Source organism: Rhea pennata, chromosome 18, assembly GCF_028389875.1.
Source record: "Rhea pennata isolate bPtePen1 chromosome 18, bPtePen1.pri, whole genome shotgun sequence".
Lineage (NCBI taxonomy): Eukaryota > Metazoa > Chordata > Aves > Rheiformes > Rheidae > Rhea > Rhea pennata.
Window position 1 is genome coordinate 8,608,153 of NC_084680.1, and position 17,594 is coordinate 8,625,746.

At 40.0% G+C, this 17,594-nt stretch overlaps 2 protein-coding genes across 8 annotated transcripts in view; one reads left to right on the forward strand and one right to left on the reverse strand.

The window, feature by feature from the left end:
• The window catches only part of DOLK (dolichol kinase), a 40,520-nt gene that overhangs the window by 22,358 nt on the left and 568 nt on the right, over window positions 1-17,594 (reverse strand). The window contains exons 2-4 of one of the 3 annotated variants that reach the window (XR_009960265.1): window positions 5,842-6,071; window positions 2,014-3,600; window positions 1,604-1,675 (exon numbers count right to left, since the gene is read on the reverse strand). Coding sequence is in view for 1 of the 3 variants with exons in the window: in XM_062591178.1 (XP_062447162.1) it covers window positions 14,167-15,738 (1,572 nt within the window). In the remaining 2 variants the exon portion in view is untranslated. Of the gene's footprint in view, window positions 1-1,603; window positions 1,676-2,013; window positions 4,811-5,841; window positions 6,072-13,987; window positions 15,845-17,594 lie in introns of those variants that run through there. The other 2 variants (XR_009960266.1, XM_062591178.1) reach the window with 2 other exon arrangements.
• Window positions 104-10,353, forward strand: PHYHD1 (phytanoyl-CoA dioxygenase domain containing 1). 5 transcript variants are annotated; one of them, XM_062591183.1, is made up of 12 exons: window positions 104-305; window positions 2,655-2,702; window positions 3,409-3,567; window positions 4,077-4,152; window positions 4,292-4,339; window positions 5,988-6,043; window positions 6,245-6,307; window positions 6,410-6,431; window positions 6,754-6,882; window positions 8,368-8,484; window positions 8,611-8,737; window positions 9,658-10,353. In XM_062591183.1, the coding sequence occupies exons 1-12, from the start codon at window positions 225-227 to the stop codon at window positions 9,701-9,703; spliced, it is 972 nt and encodes a 323-aa protein (XP_062447167.1). In that variant the 5' UTR covers window positions 104-224; the 3' UTR covers window positions 9,704-10,353. The 5 variants fall into 5 exon arrangements, with proteins under 5 accessions (XP_062447167.1, XP_062447168.1, XP_062447171.1 ...); XM_062591184.1 differs by lacking the exon at window positions 2,655-2,702 and having other exon boundaries at window positions 106-305; XM_062591187.1 differs by lacking the exons at window positions 104-305; window positions 2,655-2,702 and adding an exon at window positions 748-767.

The following is a 17,594-nucleotide window of genomic DNA, read 5'->3' on the forward strand; positions in this document are numbered from 1 at the left end:
TGAGGAGGAAATTAGGATAATTGCAGCAGTCAAAAAGGCAGTTGAAGCACTTGAGCAACCCAGCAACAGGCAAAGCACGTGTTCCAGGTGGCATGTTCCTGTGTGCAGACACAGGATGGGCTTTGGCAGCCTCTGAAGGAGTTTGCTGAAATGCAGTGTTGTTATGGACTTGTCAGGAGAAAACATTGTTAATTGTCTGCAACGGAGCTCTTGCAGGGGGAGGAATGGAAGAGAAAGGGCACCATTTCCCAGTTCTGTCTGTCTGTACTTTCGACCTTCCTTATTTAAACTTACTGCAAGAGAAGGTATTTACACATTTCTTTTTAAGTTTTGGGGGGCATTACCTAAGGGTTTCTTTCTTGCTCAAAAACTCTGTCTAAGCCTCAAAGTAGGAGCGTGGCCGGTGCGGCAAAGGACTGGAGAAAGCCTAAGAATAAGCACTAATGAACGCTCCTGTTACCAAGATTGTTTGCTTTTCCCTGTTTATGCAGCCAGCTGTCTTCTGATGATTCTTATGTCGATGTGTTATGATCTGCTTTTTATACCACTCATTTGTAAAGCAATCTGTAGACTGAACAGGAAAACTGTGGTTTACTGTTGTGCATAAACACTGGAACAGTTTCTGAAGTTGTCAAGTGTGTGTGAGGTGGGGAGGCGAGGAGATGACGTGCTAAATTGCTGAAAAAATACTAGGCATGAGAAGTATGTGACATTAATAAAGCAGATAAATGACAGACTGAGGAGTAGCATGGGAGCGTGTGTAAAAGGTATGTTTGTCCAGGATCGGTATTTCTCAAGCAGGTAACGTAACGAGTGGTGAGGTCCTTTCTAGGTCTCCTTGCAGGCAATAGCTACAGCAGGCTTTTTCCGTTGGTTACGCAGCTTTCTAAGACAGCTTAGCTTCATCTTCCTGTTAGTGAGACTCCTGTAACAGGAGCACGTGAGGGACTACTACCATGAGTATTTTTGTTTTGCAGCATTGGAGGTTGAGTGCCCTCCGCCTTCATAGTCTAGCAATTAAATTCTCTTGCAGACTTTAGCTTTTGTAACAACCAAATTCACACCTACTTGTGTTCAGAGAAAAGTTTGAAAGCAATCTGTAAAGATTAAAAAGTGAAACAAAGCATTTTCACTAGAAACTACTTCCTATTCAAACTTAAAAAATATATATTATCCAGAGTTGATTTCCTTGCAGAGTAGTGGACTTTATTTATTTATTTTATTTATTTTTTTTTCCAGACAGTATTTCTTTCCCATGATTTTCTCCATTGCTAGCAAGTGAGTTTGGAAGTAAATACCTTCCTGCAAGCATTTTGTACTCCTTCAATTTGTTTTTGGCTACACAACTAATACATAAAAGGATCTCCATGATGTTATTGCTTTGCCTGTCCTTTCAGGGAACGTTTTAAGCGTTTCCTACAAAAGCCAAATGCATTTTTCTCTGGAGAGAAAAATAATCTTCCCTGGGGATTCTTGTTACATGGGAAGAATGTACTGGCACTGAGCGCCACCGCTAGGTTGGCATCTATTGTTTGCTCTGCCTTTTAGAGCTAGTTTTTGCACTTAAATCTCTCTTTGGTATAAACTGTGGCTCTTGGCTTACCTATTTACATGTACATTTGGAGCTCCAGGACAGCAACGCAGGCAACTGAAGCTGAAAATCACCATCGAGCACCTGTGAATGAAATGTCAGATAATGTTCTGTAAGAAGTTTGCTGAATCCTTAGCAAAAGCCCTTTAGCATTAACCCTTTCAGTATAATACATGTTGTCTCTTGGGCTACTGAATTTCCTTCCAGATGAGTGAACTAAACTGCCAGCAGGACTTGCTGACTGTGAGCAAAAAGTGCCTTGTGAGGGTTTTTATTGTCACTTACGTGAAGAGGCCTCTTCAGTGGCCTTTTAGTTTTTTGTTTGTGTTTGTTTCCCCAATCATACTTGCATCTTATTTTAGCAACCTTATTTTAGTTTATTCTACTGCTGTGTATGTGACTTAACTATTCTAGTTTCTTACCTGGGTTACAGAACAGCAATTTCTCCTTAGAGTTGAGGAATGAATCAAGTTTGTGATTGCATGACATAAACTTGAGAATGTTTTCGTGATGCTGGAGTTGTACCAGGAGCTGAGGTGAAGCTCTGCAGCCCTACGTGTCCCTACCAGGAGCAACTGGCTGGAGTCGGGAACAAATTCCTCAAGAGGCAGCTCCTCCAGCCATGCAGCAGTTCCCCTGCTCAGTGCTTGCTCTTATCACATGCTGCTAGAAGGGTCACGTGAAGAGGCGGGGAGTCAGCTCTGCAGAGCCTTGGTGGGTTTGCGGTGCTGCTGGTGGGCTACTGGGAGCTTCTGCCTCTGATGGCTTTTGTAACTGCGAATCTGATCCAAAAGGTAAGAGAAGAGACCGAGGAATTACACCCTGGGTGTTTATAGGGCAGGTCAGTCACTGTACTTGTAAGACATAGCCACTACTACTTAACCAATGAATAGATCTAGCAAAGATCTGCTTCACAAAGGCTTTATGTTCTTCTCAGCTTCTTGTATTATATTTGAGTATGTGAGGACCCTGTTGTGGCTATGAACTTTTCCGAGGGGGCAGCTTGTCTTGCAGAACGCTCTGAAGAATTTCCCTCTCTTGCACTTCTGTTTTTCCTGCTTAGCTCTCATCCCGGAAGCTGAAATCTGCCTATCAAAGGATAATCTCTAAGGTATTCTATATAAAGAAACAGTAGTGTCAACACAGTTCACTTGCTTTTATAAGGGACTGTGTAGTCAACCATGAGAAATCACCAAGGGATTTTTACTTAAAAGAAAATAACTTTTTTCCAGCTTGTAGATGAGTCTTTTTCTAATTTAGAATCCAGGTATGACTGCTCTGTTAATTTTAGCCGAGTTTACAGTTTAATTGTTGCTAGTCATGTTTCTTTTAGAAAAGATATCTATAAGCCACAAAGATACTAGCAATTGTATCTTCTCTGGTTTCAGCAGCCTGTTAGACTGAGGAGTTGAAATAATGTTGTTCTTAACTGTATGAAATCTGAGCCTGTGAATGAATTATTTTTATGCAGTAGAAACCCCTTTTGAAATAAAAGATTAAGACAACACTGAAACGCTCCTTAACGGATGAAACCATAAAGAGCAAACATACCAGTTGTAGTACATAGGTTAGTGTTGGACTAGAGCAACTGAAAGTGTAATCACACCTTCATCAAATACATAGTCTGAAGAGCAAGGTGTCTATTTTATCTACTACCTAGTGTCCTGGTGCAGAGATGAAGCTGAGATATTTTTACAATAAGCTGAGGCACAGTGAAAGGCCAGAAATGTATTCTCTTGCTTTTTACTACTTTCTCCAAAGACCCTGGAGGAGCGCAGTTGCCCCATCTCCCTCTGAACTCCAGTGCTCTCTTCCAGTTCCACGAGGATGGCTTCCTTGTGCTGGAGCATTTCTTCACAGCGGAGGAGTGTGACAGCATGAGGAATCAGATTCAGAGAGTTATAGCCGAGATGGAAGTGCCGCCGCACTGCCGCACGGAGTTCTCCACCAAAGAGAAGGAGCAGCTCCAGGCGCAGGTACCGGCAAGGGCAAGGCTGCCCCTGTTAGTTCTGGAGGAGGAAAGGGAAAAGGCAAACTCCTGGGATGGATGAGCTGATAGAAGACAACATGTTTGAAACTAGCTTCTCAGAGTGGTGGTGGTCCTATCAGAGGGTGAAAGAGAAGACCACCGATGTGGCTCTGCTGTGCTCTCAGCTGCAACAATTGCTCCTGACAGCCGTAGCAGCTCTTGCAGATAGTTGTGCTGCATTTGTTCTACACACAGCCGTGGAAAATAACTTGTTCTCTGTAAGAGTGACAACTAGCAAAAGAAAAACATGAGTAGCCCACGTGCATGCATCATTCTTGTAAAGCGCTAATTAGTGCCAAGAAACTTAATACCGTGGAAAGTCTTAAAAGTTTGATTTCTGCTTTGTTTCTGTGGCGGCTTGATGGGAAAAAGATGCAGGTAAGTAAATCTCTAATGGGAAGGTTTGTGCATGTATTTATAAGGATATTGTCTTTACTGGGCTCTTATTCCTGGCAGGGTAGCTCAGATTATTTCCTAACCAGTGGAGACAAGATTAGATTCTTCTTTGAGAAAGGCATTTTGGATGAGAAAGGTAAGTTCCAACCTAAGTTATCCGTAGTAGGTGCAGTGAAGGGATAGGAGAAGGCTGAGGGAAGAGACAGGGAAGAGTTTCAGCTCTGTGGACTATTCTTGCTTTGCATACCCTGTTAAATTCTTATTTTGTTTCTTAGGTAACTTTCTCATTCCAAAGGAGAAATCTATCAGCAAGATTGGCCATGGTAGGTTGAAATAGTGGTGTTTTGATGGGGGTGATAAGAGATATAGTTTTCAGAAATGAGGATTTCTCCAGACCTACCTATTATGAATAATTTTGGTCATTTGAGTTTAAAACTTTCTTGCTACATATCTGACTTCCTCTGTGTTCTGCTGCTTCTCATTGTGCTCCATCAGGACCACTGCATGCAATATTGCAAAAATCATCCCCTTTTGCTATTAAGGTGACATAACTTCTTTCTTTGCAACCCCATGTTGGTTTGGTCTGGGTTTCTGCATTAAGTTCTTCAACTCAATTTCTGTACATGTCAGTTTTTGTTTTTTCCCATGTGCCTCTACCACTATCTCTGCAATTCTCTCCATGCTGAGAGAACTGCAGAGCTCTCACCCTCAGGAGTCAAAAGATCTCAAAGTTTTCATCAAATCCCTCTTCAGAAAGTAATTCTAGGAGGTTTTTCAGTTATGCATAGCACAGAGTCACTGACATGCAGAAGTTTGGACTTCAGTCCTTGTGTATCTTACTTAAGAGACTGATCTAACAAATTTACTGCCTAAGACTGTTCACATTCAGTATACTTCAAACTGTCTTCCATGTCCTGTACTCTAGTGTGTTGCCAACACTCTCTTACCTCCTTTGGTGTTGCCAACAGTTTCTTTACTTTTCCAGGTGTCAGTTTATGACTTATTTCCTCTTTCTCAGCTACTGAACATGCATTTTCATCCCTTTTCAAACAATACATGGAAAATGCAAGCAAGATTCAGTACATCTCTAATCACATGAACTTTGTCCAGATTTTACTGCACTGAATTTGAGAAGTCAGTACTGAGAGTTCTAATTTCTGTGGTCTTCTCAAGAGAGCGACATTCTTAAGCAGAAAATCGTCTTCCCGCAACCCTCCTGCCATTCTGTTACACTTCAGCTTTACCCCAGGGGAAGTGTAAACAACTGCAGATGCCTGCTTAACCCTTCAAGGCTCCTCTTGACTTATTTTTCCTGTAATTACTCCTTTTACTAGAGTCTGGCTTCTTCCCTTGCTCTGTAGCAGCCCCTGCTGGAATAAGTACACTGTTCTAGCTGCAAGTTTTATCACAGCTGAGTGTGAACCAGAATTTGAGGGATTTACCTTAAATTTTGGCCAGGGTTGGAGTACAGCAAGTTTACGTGCACAAACAGTGCTGCACTGCCGGTTGTGGTTCTCTGCCTAAGGGAACTGAGGGTGACCCCTGGCTCTTCTTCGCAGAGTTTATAATCTTGTTGTTGTAGATAACCAAGAACTGTGTTTTTACAAAGAGTAAATTGAGATACTATCACCCTTCTGCCTTGGGGTCATTTATAGTAATAATCATGTTACAATTTTGTATAATGTGATATTTAATCACATAATACTTGGATCTTTTTCACTCTTAGCTATACACTATTTCTTATATATCTGCAGTTTGCTGCCAGTGAATGATTAGGTTTTTGGTCTCTAAGGAAGATTGTTCAAATCTGCAAGCATCAGATCACCTTAGACATGATGATAATTCACATATATAACATCCATTAATGGGAGGGCTGAAAGTTTCTGGTTGTGACTTATGTTGCTCATAGACAGCATCTAAATTCCCTTCTGTCAATGAAATCTTCAGTCTGAGTCTTTTCTTTCCCCTTAGCTTTACATGCTTATGATCCAGTCTTCAAGCAAATCACTCACTCCACCAAGGTGCAGGTAAGCTGTTACTATTTCCCACAGCTGCCTGGAAAAAAAAATAATAGGAGAGTTGACTTTAATATTCTAGACTCCAAAGCAGAGTCACTTTTGTCTGTAAAAGAAAATCTAAATATTTTTCAAAGAATAATGTAGTGTGCAAAAAACCCAACAAACATGTAAATTCTGGAAAGTTTGGAGGTTTTTTGTTTTGTTTTTAAGGATCTGGCAAGAAAACTAGGCCTTGAGAGACCAGTAATTGTGCAAAGCATGTATATCTTCAAGGTACAGTAATTCAAGTCTCCTTGTCACTCAAGAAATAAGACACTGTTTTATTTGGGAAGCTGTGAAACTATTTTCTTCACAGACATTTTCTTATTCTTGCAGCAACCTGGCATTGGTGGTGAAGGTGAGTTTCATATTATCTCTGTATGACACTGCAGATAATATTTCATCGGGAAAGGAGGGGGGCAGAATCGGAATAGAGTTTGAGGGGGTTTTTAGTGTCCTGAATCAAGATTTATAGGAGAGGGCATCTACTTTCCAGAAGTATTTCTACATCATGTGTGACATGGCCAGAAGGCTGATTTTACATTTGCAGCAGGTTGAAAGGTGGTATTATAGTATATGGCTTTAATGCGTACGCTAGATGAGAAGCAAGCGTGCAGTCCTTCTGGCAGCTTTGAGTTCTGCAGGCTTCCAAAGACAGTAACCGATATCTTTTGTTCCAGTGACTCCACACCAGGATGCCACATTTCTATACACAGAGCCCCTAGGCAGGGTCCTGGGCTTCTGGATTGCACTGGAGGATGCCATGCAGGAGAATGGCTGCTTATGGTTCATTCCTGGCTCTCACACCAGTAAGATTTATGCTGTTTTGGTGTATGCTATGAAATGCACTCTCCTTTTTTACTTGATGGTGGAAAGTAATGTGGATTGTAATGGGTTATCTGCATCAGATGGTATCTCTAGAAGCAGAGTGCCTTTTTGTTTGCTGAAATGGCACTTTTATTTATTACAAGGTATTTTGCACTGTGCTGTTGTCAAATCTACAATCACGTTATTCAGCAGACAATTATCTGCCTCATTTTGCTCTTGGCCACTAGTCCATGAGAAGAGCTCAATATTAAAAAAAATGTTTTTGATTTAAAAACAAAACAACTTTGATAGTATACGTGACTGACACTGTGCTAAATTTTAACTTGAAACCTGGCCTAGAAACAAAGAATCTAAGGCACCAGGGCAAGGAAAGACAGCAACTTCCTGAATTTTTAGTTATTCTAGAATCTGTATGTTAAAGTTCATTAAAACTGCTTGTGAATCTTTTCCGTAGCTGCCTTCTGAGAGATTTGGACTCTTGCCTTGCCAGGCCACTGAGATTTAAGACCGTTATGAAATTAAGGTTTTAAACTACCAACCACTTTCTTCCTGCAGTGAAACAGTCCCTTGGTATCTATGTTAATGCTCCTTCCACAGGTTTTCACTGCTGCCTTGAACATGTTGATCAAGCCTCATCTGGGATGCCAACAGTAATTTTCCTTATGCCTTCCAGAGTAGGAATAAACAGAGAAACCACCCTCTCCCCTCCTGTGCACCCCCCCCAAAAAAAGTGTTTCTCCTCAAAGTTGCATCCCCTTAAAAAAAAAAATCCTATTTTTGTTGCCATGAGTAATGGCCAATAACATTTTTACCCAGATAATGCTATTTGAGGGTGATTAAAGTCCATTTGAGGGTAATAAAAGTCCTCTTCCATACACAACTGTCAAATACTAGTCTGAATTTCTGTAAACAAGAGAGCCTCCATAGCCTATGCATGGATCGTTCACGTAGTATCTGTTGTGACTGATGGAAGATGCCATATACTTCTAACCACTGTTGGGTTACTAGCACAGTTTTGTGCTTATTTCACTATCTATAGGGCATACTTCTTAGCTTCAAACTGTTGCTCACCTAAGCGTTTGCTCACACTGCTCTTAATATTTTAAGACACTCATAAATTTTGGAGTCAACTGCACTCAGATTGCAATTTATGCTGTTATAGAATGGAGAAATGGACCAAAGGTTGGCCTTGCACGAGTGTATGACCATGTGTGTTGCTGCAGGCCTGTGTTGCAATATCCAGAACGAGCCAGGAAGGCAAACAAAAGGCAGCTGCATCACTTTCTGCCACAGCTGGAATACTCTAAATCTTTGCTTAATGGGAAAAAAAAATACTAAGGAAAGAATGGAATAAACCACAGTAATAAGGTTCCAATCAGTGCCAAGAGAAATCACAGATGTTCCACAGCTATGTAAAATCCAGTTAGCTTTTAAATTTTTGTGCATGTTTGTTCTGTGGATTTCAGGCGGTATTACCCGGAGAATGGTCCGTGCCCCACCAGGTACCTCAACACGTGTGCAGTTTGTAGGGTCAGAGCTGACCTATGACGACAACCAATTCATACCTGTGCCTATAAGTAAAGGTAACGCTCCCCCTTCCAAAATAAGACCTCCCAACTTGGAGTTTCCCTTATGTTGATCATCATTTTTAAAGGTAGCCCTGAATTTTTGGAAACAAAACAAAAACACAATAGACTTCTTTCAAACAGGTGGGCTTATTCTTATCCATGGTGAAGTTGTCCATAAGAGTGAACTGAACAGGTCAGAATTTTCTCGCCATGCCTTCACCTTCCATGTGATGGAAGCCAAAGACACCAGCTGGAGCAAAGAGAACTGGTAAGGTCACTTTTGTAACAGGTAGCTGAGGAAACTAGAGCCTTTTCAATGTAATAGCCAAGATAAACCATTCCTGGTTTTCTTGCATGTCACACCAGCAGCACAACGCTGTCAATACATGCAGGAAGTTGTTCTCTGTGTTAGGTAGGGCTATGCTGGCCAAAGCTTTGTTTAAATAAATGCTGATTAGCTTCCCAGTATGATCTCTGAGTATAAACTCAAATTTTCTATCAGCCCAATTGCAGTACTAGTCCTAAGACTTTAGGCTTTAGGACTCCTTTTTCTAGTTCAGGAGCAAGTATGGCTCCCTACAGCTTTCAGCACCTTCTCAGGAGAGATGAGTACTGTCTCCACTGATTGGCATTCCCTAGTGTTGTACAGCTGGATCTGCTTGATTTCAACCAGTGATTAAAAAAAAAAAAAAACCCTCACTTGCAATACCCAATTGCAGAACAACAGGCAACGGTTTCTTGGGAGCAGAACAAAATTTAAGAAAACAAAGAATGAGAAGCATGTTCCTTAAAAGCTTTTATTAGCTAAACTTTTTAACTTGTCAAATCTTGGTGTTTTTAATGATTTATCTAGGTCACATGCAATAAGCAGGTGGGGCTAGGGGAAAAAAATCCCACATTTAAAATTCAGTGTTTTTTGTCTCATAAGACTATGCAATCAGTTACATGCCTTGGGGTGCTTCCTAATTAAAACAACTGAGTGCTGGGAAGACAGAACTACTTAGTTTGTAATGTTCAAACTGGAAAGTTCTAAATGTCTGCTTTTTACCCTTGCTAGCCAGGCATTGTCTGTACTGGATCCTGCCCCGGGGGCAAGTTTCTGTCAGTAGTACCTAAGTTAGTATTGATTTCACATTGGAACTGGAATAGCCTCTGAAGTTTTGTTTTTAACTCTTCTTTACTTTGTAGGCTGCAGCCAACTCCTGAACTGCCTTTTCCATCACTCTACACCTGAAACTAGTGTTTCTGGAGTCAAATATTTGATCAATATTCCTTTCTAATCACTTGTTCCTGTCCCCTTAAACTATAACTTTCTGTAGATCAGCTCTCAAGACTCATTTTATCCTCTGCTCAGAAAGAGGCATCTTCAGACAGCTGAATAAGCCACATTAGACAGCATGAGCCCTACTAGCACTGACAATAGTCTCCCAGTTCTTTTGGTAAAGAAACTTCTTCAGTCTGGAGAACAGACCTGTAAAGACCATTGCACCTTGACTGTGGGACCAGTTAAGAAGAAATACTTCTTGAAGACACTTAGTATTTTCTTCTAGTTTAGTTTAGTCCGGAGCTTATGTCTTGTGTGTACTTGGTCGAGTTTATCCCAGCTACACAGGTGAATCTATATTGTGAAGCTAGCTGACCTTTAGCCCTAGATCTGTCTTGCTGCTTGAATAATGCTAACTAAAAACAATCCTATTGTAGGCAAAATGCAGCAGGGAGTCTACTTGCATAATCATTCTTCTGACTACTTCTGGCAAATTGCACTGAGCGTTTGATCTCTACCTTGTTAATTAAAAATATTACAGATCTTAAGGATTCATGCTGAAGTTCTGAAGACAAATTCAGGAACTCATAACATTTAAATAAAAGAAATGGAAATCCTCATTTTCTATTCATTCATATCTTCTCTGAGGAGGACATCATGGAACCACGATGTTATAGTTCCATGGAAACATCCTTGGAAACATGCTCTAGGTGCCCCTGCTTGAGTGGGGGGGGCTAGATGATCTAGATGAGGTCCCTTCCAACCTCAACCCTTCTGTGATTGTGAACCTTCTCCCAATATACTAGCCCAGAGCAAAGATACATGACAACTGCTTTTGACTCTTAACATGCACAAGACCAAGTACTAGCCCAAAAATCCCAACAAAAACAAACCTATAGGAGATGAAACCCAAAGAATGTTACATAAATTACATTGGTGGCAAGCTCATGCCTGTATCTTAAACCAAACAGAAGCCACATAGATTTAATTATATTGGCACTGGTGTGCTGGTGCAACCCTGAGTTATGAGCCTGGACTCATCAGTGCATTAACTACAGTGTTGTAATCTCAAGACTGCTCAGAGCCTTGGCAGTGAGCTTGTATTTTCTTGCCAAAGACGGTGTAGATGTGCCTGTAGCTGCTGTAACATTCAACCCTCCTTTGATTTGTTACTTAGCCATTTATTGGTGTTGTCACTGACTAGCTAAACTACGGTGGTTGCCATTTCTAACTAAATGAGCCTGTATCATAGGAGTCAAACCTGTGGGAGTATGCTCTACCTGGTACAAATGATGCAAAATGCATCATTAGTTATTTTTTAAATACCTAATACGTACATGGAGAGTTGCTGCTCTTTGGCTACATGCTTTTTATGTTCTCAAATGTATTATAGCTGACAACATGATTTAGTTCAGCTCAGCAGAGCACATGCAGCATTTTTAAGAAATTGCAGTAGATGGTATCTCTCTCAATAGCTCTCGGTATTTTAGAGATGCCAGATTTGTAACAGCTTGGAAGTGCTGCATTATGTACTGATAAACTAAAGAAGAGAATGTAGGGAATGTGGAGAAGGAAGAAAGATTGTAGAAATGAAATGCTGTCATTAATACTTTTAAGCACTCTCATGTAGTCACGAGTTAAGTTCCCCCCCAGCAAATTTCTGTGGCCAGCCAAACAAATAGAGCAAAACCAAGACAGAAGTCAGCAGATGAAGTACTTCATCTCCTAAACATTTCCTTTTCCCCCCCTTTTACTTTTTGAGTGCTTAGTATCAATTGAATATTTTGAAATCATGCTCTTAAAGAATAAGAAAAAGACAACATGCAGTCTTGGGAAGAAAAGAACAGGGATTTAAAGAAGAATAAAGCTGCAGGCAACACCTTGTTTCCAATGGAGACTGAAGTAGCAAGAAAACTGTATGCAAGTGGGTACCAAGACAGCAGAAAGGCTGGACAGCAGTCATATGGCTGATCAATAATTAACTTTTATGGCTGAGCTGTTTGATAAACAGTTCACGTATTGTGGATCAGTTCAACTCTAACACCAAGGAATGCACTGCCAAGATAGTCTAGGACTAATCTTTACATTTAACCCCCCGCTTTTTTTTCCTTAGACATTTTGGATAAACGCTGATCCAGATTTCTCTTAACCTAGCAATCAAAACCTGTATAAATGCAGTCTGAAATGTATTAAGGAGATTAAGAACTGTAATACTTCATTTCCTTTTTTTCTAGTTAAATGTAAGTTTTACTTTAAGCTTGATGCAAAAAACCAAAATTGCACAAATAGAATAAAATCCAAAACTTTTAAGTTGTTTTTAGAAATGATATAAAGAAAACTAAGCCAGACCTGCCAGTGCCCAGTTAGATTAGATTAATCTTGCTCTGCTGAATGCAGAATGGACTTAAAAATACCCCTTTTTTTTTTTTTTTTTAAATCTTATATTCTCTGTCAAAGGAAATTGGTTTGGAAGCAAGGCTCCAGTTCTTGTTGACTTGTTCTTTTCAAGAGTATATTGTCTGCCTCTAGTATTTGTCTGACATGAAATAGCCAAATTAAGTTTGTTTTTTAGCAAGAAGTTTCCTTTCATCCCTTTGGGCTTTGCTGGGCAACGCAGAATAGGTTTCTTTCTACTGGAGGAGTTAATCTCTTAGAATAGCACCTTTCTGCTGAGTAATGTTTGTCCTCTGATTATATGTACCACTACCTGCCACTTACAAAAATTTCTGCTGCAAGTATGTAAAGAAAACCAAAAACTCTAGACTGAATTTGCAGGACTTAGGGTTATGTGTGAAGGAAAATTGTCCTGTGCAATTACTGAGTCTGGTTCCCTAGTAAGAGTATCTGAAAGTCTATTACTTATTACTAAAACCATGGTTGAATTATTTTTGAAATTCTCAGGAAAAGCAACATCAAATCTCAAGAGTCCCACCCAGGCAAGAGGGAGATTGGGCAATGCTGCCTCTCAGCTATTCAAGTCCTGGCTTGTTCCAGGGACAAGTGCAATCTGTGTTAGATTCTTGGACCAGTTTTGCTGGCTCTTTCTGCTGGCCCAGAGCACTTGTTTTACCCCACCCCTTGGTCTAATTCTCACCCACATAGTCTTACAGTTACAGCTGCATGAGAGGACTGTATAAGGTATCTTGGACTTGAATTAAACTTTAGGGAAAAGTCTATTGTCATCCCTCTATATGAATAACTATTGCCAGAACTTAACTCCATCCTTCACACAGGAATCCTGGAATGCAAATTTCTTAAGTATTTCCCAGGGAAATGGAAAAAGGCAGGGAACATAGGAAGTTACACACTGTTCTAATTGAATAGCTGGCAAGAAGTGATTCTCAAGATAGAAGTGTTTAAATATATATATATATATATATATATATATATATATATATATATATATATTGCCATGGAAGAGTAGCTGTAATTTTAAATTGACAGAACTAGGTGGCTGTACTCAATTTATCAACAGAAATGTCCTCATAAATGATTTTTGATTACACAGCCAACTGGAAAACTACTTCATGGCAATTTAAGCTGAAAAAAAATGTTGGAAGTGGAGAACTGTAGTAGTACTAGAGAATTATGCTGACTTTAACATACTTTCTGCCCTCATTTAATGCGCAAATAATTTTTCAGTGAGTTTGCTTAGATTTTTCCCTTCTACTAAATAGTGCTCCAAATGAATTCAGAGATCAAAATCTTGAAAAGGTAAAACGTTTTTCTTGTTACATAAACCTACAGAGCTAAACTGCAGACTCTTGTCAGTATTGTCTGGAATAAAGTCTCCTGCATTCTCCAACATTGCCACCCCCCTCTGAAAAGCTTAGTCCTAGAGCTACTGTATTTGAAGTCACACTAACGCATTGCAATGATACGGCTTTTGTTGATGGTAACTGGATGCATTAGGACAGTCCTAGTCACTGTGGAGTAGGTAGCGACCACTATCATGATAAAAGCCTTGAATAGTGCTTATATAGAAATGCAATAATACCAGGATGGCAGGACTCAGTATAGTAGAAAAGTTTTATAAACTGGCTCTTATGCACTGCAGAGGTAGCAAAATAAGAAAGGTTTGATTATTTTTTTTCCTCTACTTGACTTACCTCTTTTTTTTTCCCCCTTTACTCTCTCTGCCTCTGGATACCCAGAAGAGACTTAAAAATAGTGTTTGTGGTTTAGTAATCAAATTAATAACAGTATTTGTGTTCCTGTGAGGAGATAAAACAACTCTCGCCATTTTAAACGGGGAAAAAACAGGAGACCAAAACAAAGCCTTTATTTTAAATAGTGCTTTTCCATTTCTGTTTAACAATTTTACCTGCTGTGCCAAATGTAGCATTTAGATAGGTTTTGAACTTTCAATACGGTGCATATTCTATTACCACTTTTCTCTAGAAAGGGAGAAACCTTTGTTTCTGGAAACGGTTCTAAGCCATTAACATTATCTGGAGGTAGAGAGGCAACAGCAGATTATCTATTTGGGTAGTATAAGCTTCCAAAAGAGAAACTAAGCTCACAGACCCCAGAATCCAGGCATAGCTAGAGTTCAAATTCACACTGCTGTCAAAGATCAGAATAAGAGCCACAGCAATGATCTGAGCAAAAATAGCTGTCATTGTCCCTTCAAAGGTCTTCTTTGTTCCTGGCCATTTGATTTCCCCCAGGGTACTGCCAAAAACTGAAGCCATCGTGTCTCCTACCCCTACTGCCAGTACGCCAGAATAGGGGACTAATGCTCCTGCCCCAGACAAGATACCTTTAGGAGCACAAGGTCTTGGAAACAACCACACTGGGAGGGACATGCCAAGAAGAAGATAAATATGAGTCAAGATTAGAGGTCCGCTGTCTCGTTCATCCAAGAAGAGAGACAGTAAATGCCTAAGGGTTTGGCCAAATGGTTTGATCCTAAAGTATCGAATGTACTCCAAGAAGATAAACACTGCCAGACACAATACTGCAGCAATGTAGAGAAGCTGGCGGTCATAGATCAGTCCAGGGACATAAGTAGCTACAACAATGAAATGGAAGTATTTCCTGGTTATGGTTGAGGCCTGGTGTTTTTTAGATTCAGATGATCTTTTAGCATTCTGGTAGAAAACCACACCACATGCTGAAGCAGCCAACATTGTCCAATATACAATAAGGTAAACTCTTGTCTGCGTCTGAAATAGAAACTGGAGTAGCCAGAACAAAGGATTCTTCTGAATCAGCCGGTAAAGCCAAGGCATGATGACTCCTAGGCCTAATACTGCTGTCATCATGTGGAAAAACATGGAGGAGATCCAGGTACCCGAATCCATGAAAATGAAGAGAACAGTGAAAAAAATCCCAAGAAGAACAACTCCAACAACTGCCACCAGAAGGAAAAAGTCTATGGGATCACCTCTGCTCTCAACTACGTTCAGCGAGCGTTTAATGAGCTGATTGAGCACAAAACTTATACCCTCAAGAACTAACAATGCTTCTCCAGGAGTAAAACATCGAGGCAACAAGTAAAGCAAGATCATACTGAGGTAGACAAAAATTAGCAGCACTTCTAGGACCTCTATCACTTCTGAAACTGTCAAAGAGTGCTTCATGGTATAGATAATTATACTGCCAGCGATACCAGTAAGTATGCAAGTGTTGGTTGGCACAGGTTTCGTGATGCCAACCGCTATTACAGACAGAAAGAGAGCAATCAACATGCCAGTGGAAGCTACAACTAAGCCAAAACGTTCGAAGTATACGATGCCAGCAGACTTGCATCTCTCTTTCATCACTATCCCCAACAAGGGGATGACCATGCTAGCTGGTAGGAGGCCACTGTTCGCTGCTGTACGAAACTGGAATACAGCCCCACCCAGCTGGAGCAGGTGGTCCCATTTGAATTGGACATAAAAAGCCTGGACAGCAAGAGCTATAGCACACCAGGAATACCGGTCCCACACCACCATGTGCACGCACAGAACAATGATGAACACGATCAGGGATTCCACCAGCACTGGCTTGTTTAACATGATTCCAGTCCGACGTGGCTCAAGCTTTCAAAATCTTTCTTACGAGTCCCAAATATTCTCAACAGTGATCCATCAGTAAGAATTCCCTTTCATCCTACTGCAATTCCTATTAAAAAAAGAACAAACAATTAAAGCAACTGCTAGAAAAAGTAAAGCTTCCACACAGCTCTGTTGTTCTTAAGCTCAGTTTAAACTGATAGCCATGGGCAAACTATTAATGGCAACACATAGCCAAATGAAAAAAAAGATAGAGAAAGGATCAGCCAAAATTTTTATCACAAGTTTATATCCATCTTGATATATTGGCAATATTCTATATGTTGTAGCAATACAGATTAACCATTGTGTAGCTTAGTAAATTAGATTGATTTATTCATGTTCATCTCTAAGGAAAGATACTGGCTTCTGTTTCTCCTTAACTTATGTCATGTCACAGCCTCTCTTTGATTCCAGCTATCTCAACTGCAAATGAGAGCTGTGCATCTCTCTTTTACATAGAGCCTGCATCTCTACTGACTCGCAATGTTCTTAGTGTTAGTCTGTCATTAATGACTTCTGAAAAGATTAGCAAACCCAACATTTATTTGGGACTCATCCCCAAAATGCATCATCACCTTATAGAAATGATTTATTTAGCTAACTGCTAGTAGTTACGCACCATTTTCTTGACCTTCTTCAACAATAAGTAAACTTTGTAACACGTTCTTTATCATGACATAAAGCTGTAATTGCTTCCTATATTCCCTCGCTCCCATGTCTTATTTACTTTGACTGGATTTACATCACTTCACCTTCTCAGGATCGAGTCTCACAGCCACTGACAGCTGCATCACAAACTAATCATTCCCTTAAACCTTTGGACTATAAGATAAATGGTTGATATTATCAGCCAAACATGCAATGATTCTATTACGTTAAGTTAAATCTTATCTCTCAAAGTATTGCGGACGCTCTCAATATTGTGCAATTCTCACCAGGATTTATAGTTTTCTGGTAATACGTATTGCTCCTTATCTGTGATTTGATATTATATTGTAGCTATACGTAAGCCAAAGACATAATACTAACATCTCCCTTGAGTTCTTCGAAGATATTAGTTTTTCACATTTCTATTGGTAATAGAATGGCTGACCCAGGTGCATATAACCCTCTCTATCCTGCCTACTGTATGCTGATAAGATATCTCCAGTTGGACAATTTGAATAACTTATTTTCTGGCCCATCCTTAAGTTGATCAGCAGTAAAATCCTATCAAGTTCTCCTCTCCACTCTCATTACTTATAGCTACATTAACTCCCTCATGGAAAGCTATCAGTTTATATCCAGAATTCTGTTTCTGGTTTCCACCCAGTGCTGACTGGTGTCACCTGATTATAATGCTGATACAGATTTTATTAGCAACATTATTACTGGTTGACTATCACAGTTCATATTGCCAAACTCCTTTATATTGTGGGTCTGGAGAATATTTTTATTTATGACATCTCTGTACTGAAAATTCTTACTTTAAGTTTTAAATAGCTTCCCTCTTGGTATCTTTATCAGTACAGCCTGAAATACTCAATTACCAAACCTAATAATATTACATTTAGTGTTGCTATACATCTAGATCAAGCCAAATGTAATCTCTCTCCCATAACAACTGCTTTTTGAAATAAAGGAGAAGAATTAATCACGCAGTCAACAAAAATAGAGTTGGCATGGGCCATATGACCAACAGTGGTTTTGTGGTTCCCACTCTTCGCTGTTTCTGGGCATGTTGGGGGGAAAAAAAGAGAGAGAGAGAAAAAAAAGAAAAGCTTAACGCTTACTTGAGAAGAGTTTGGCCAAAGACAGAAGAGAGTTCCTACTCAGCT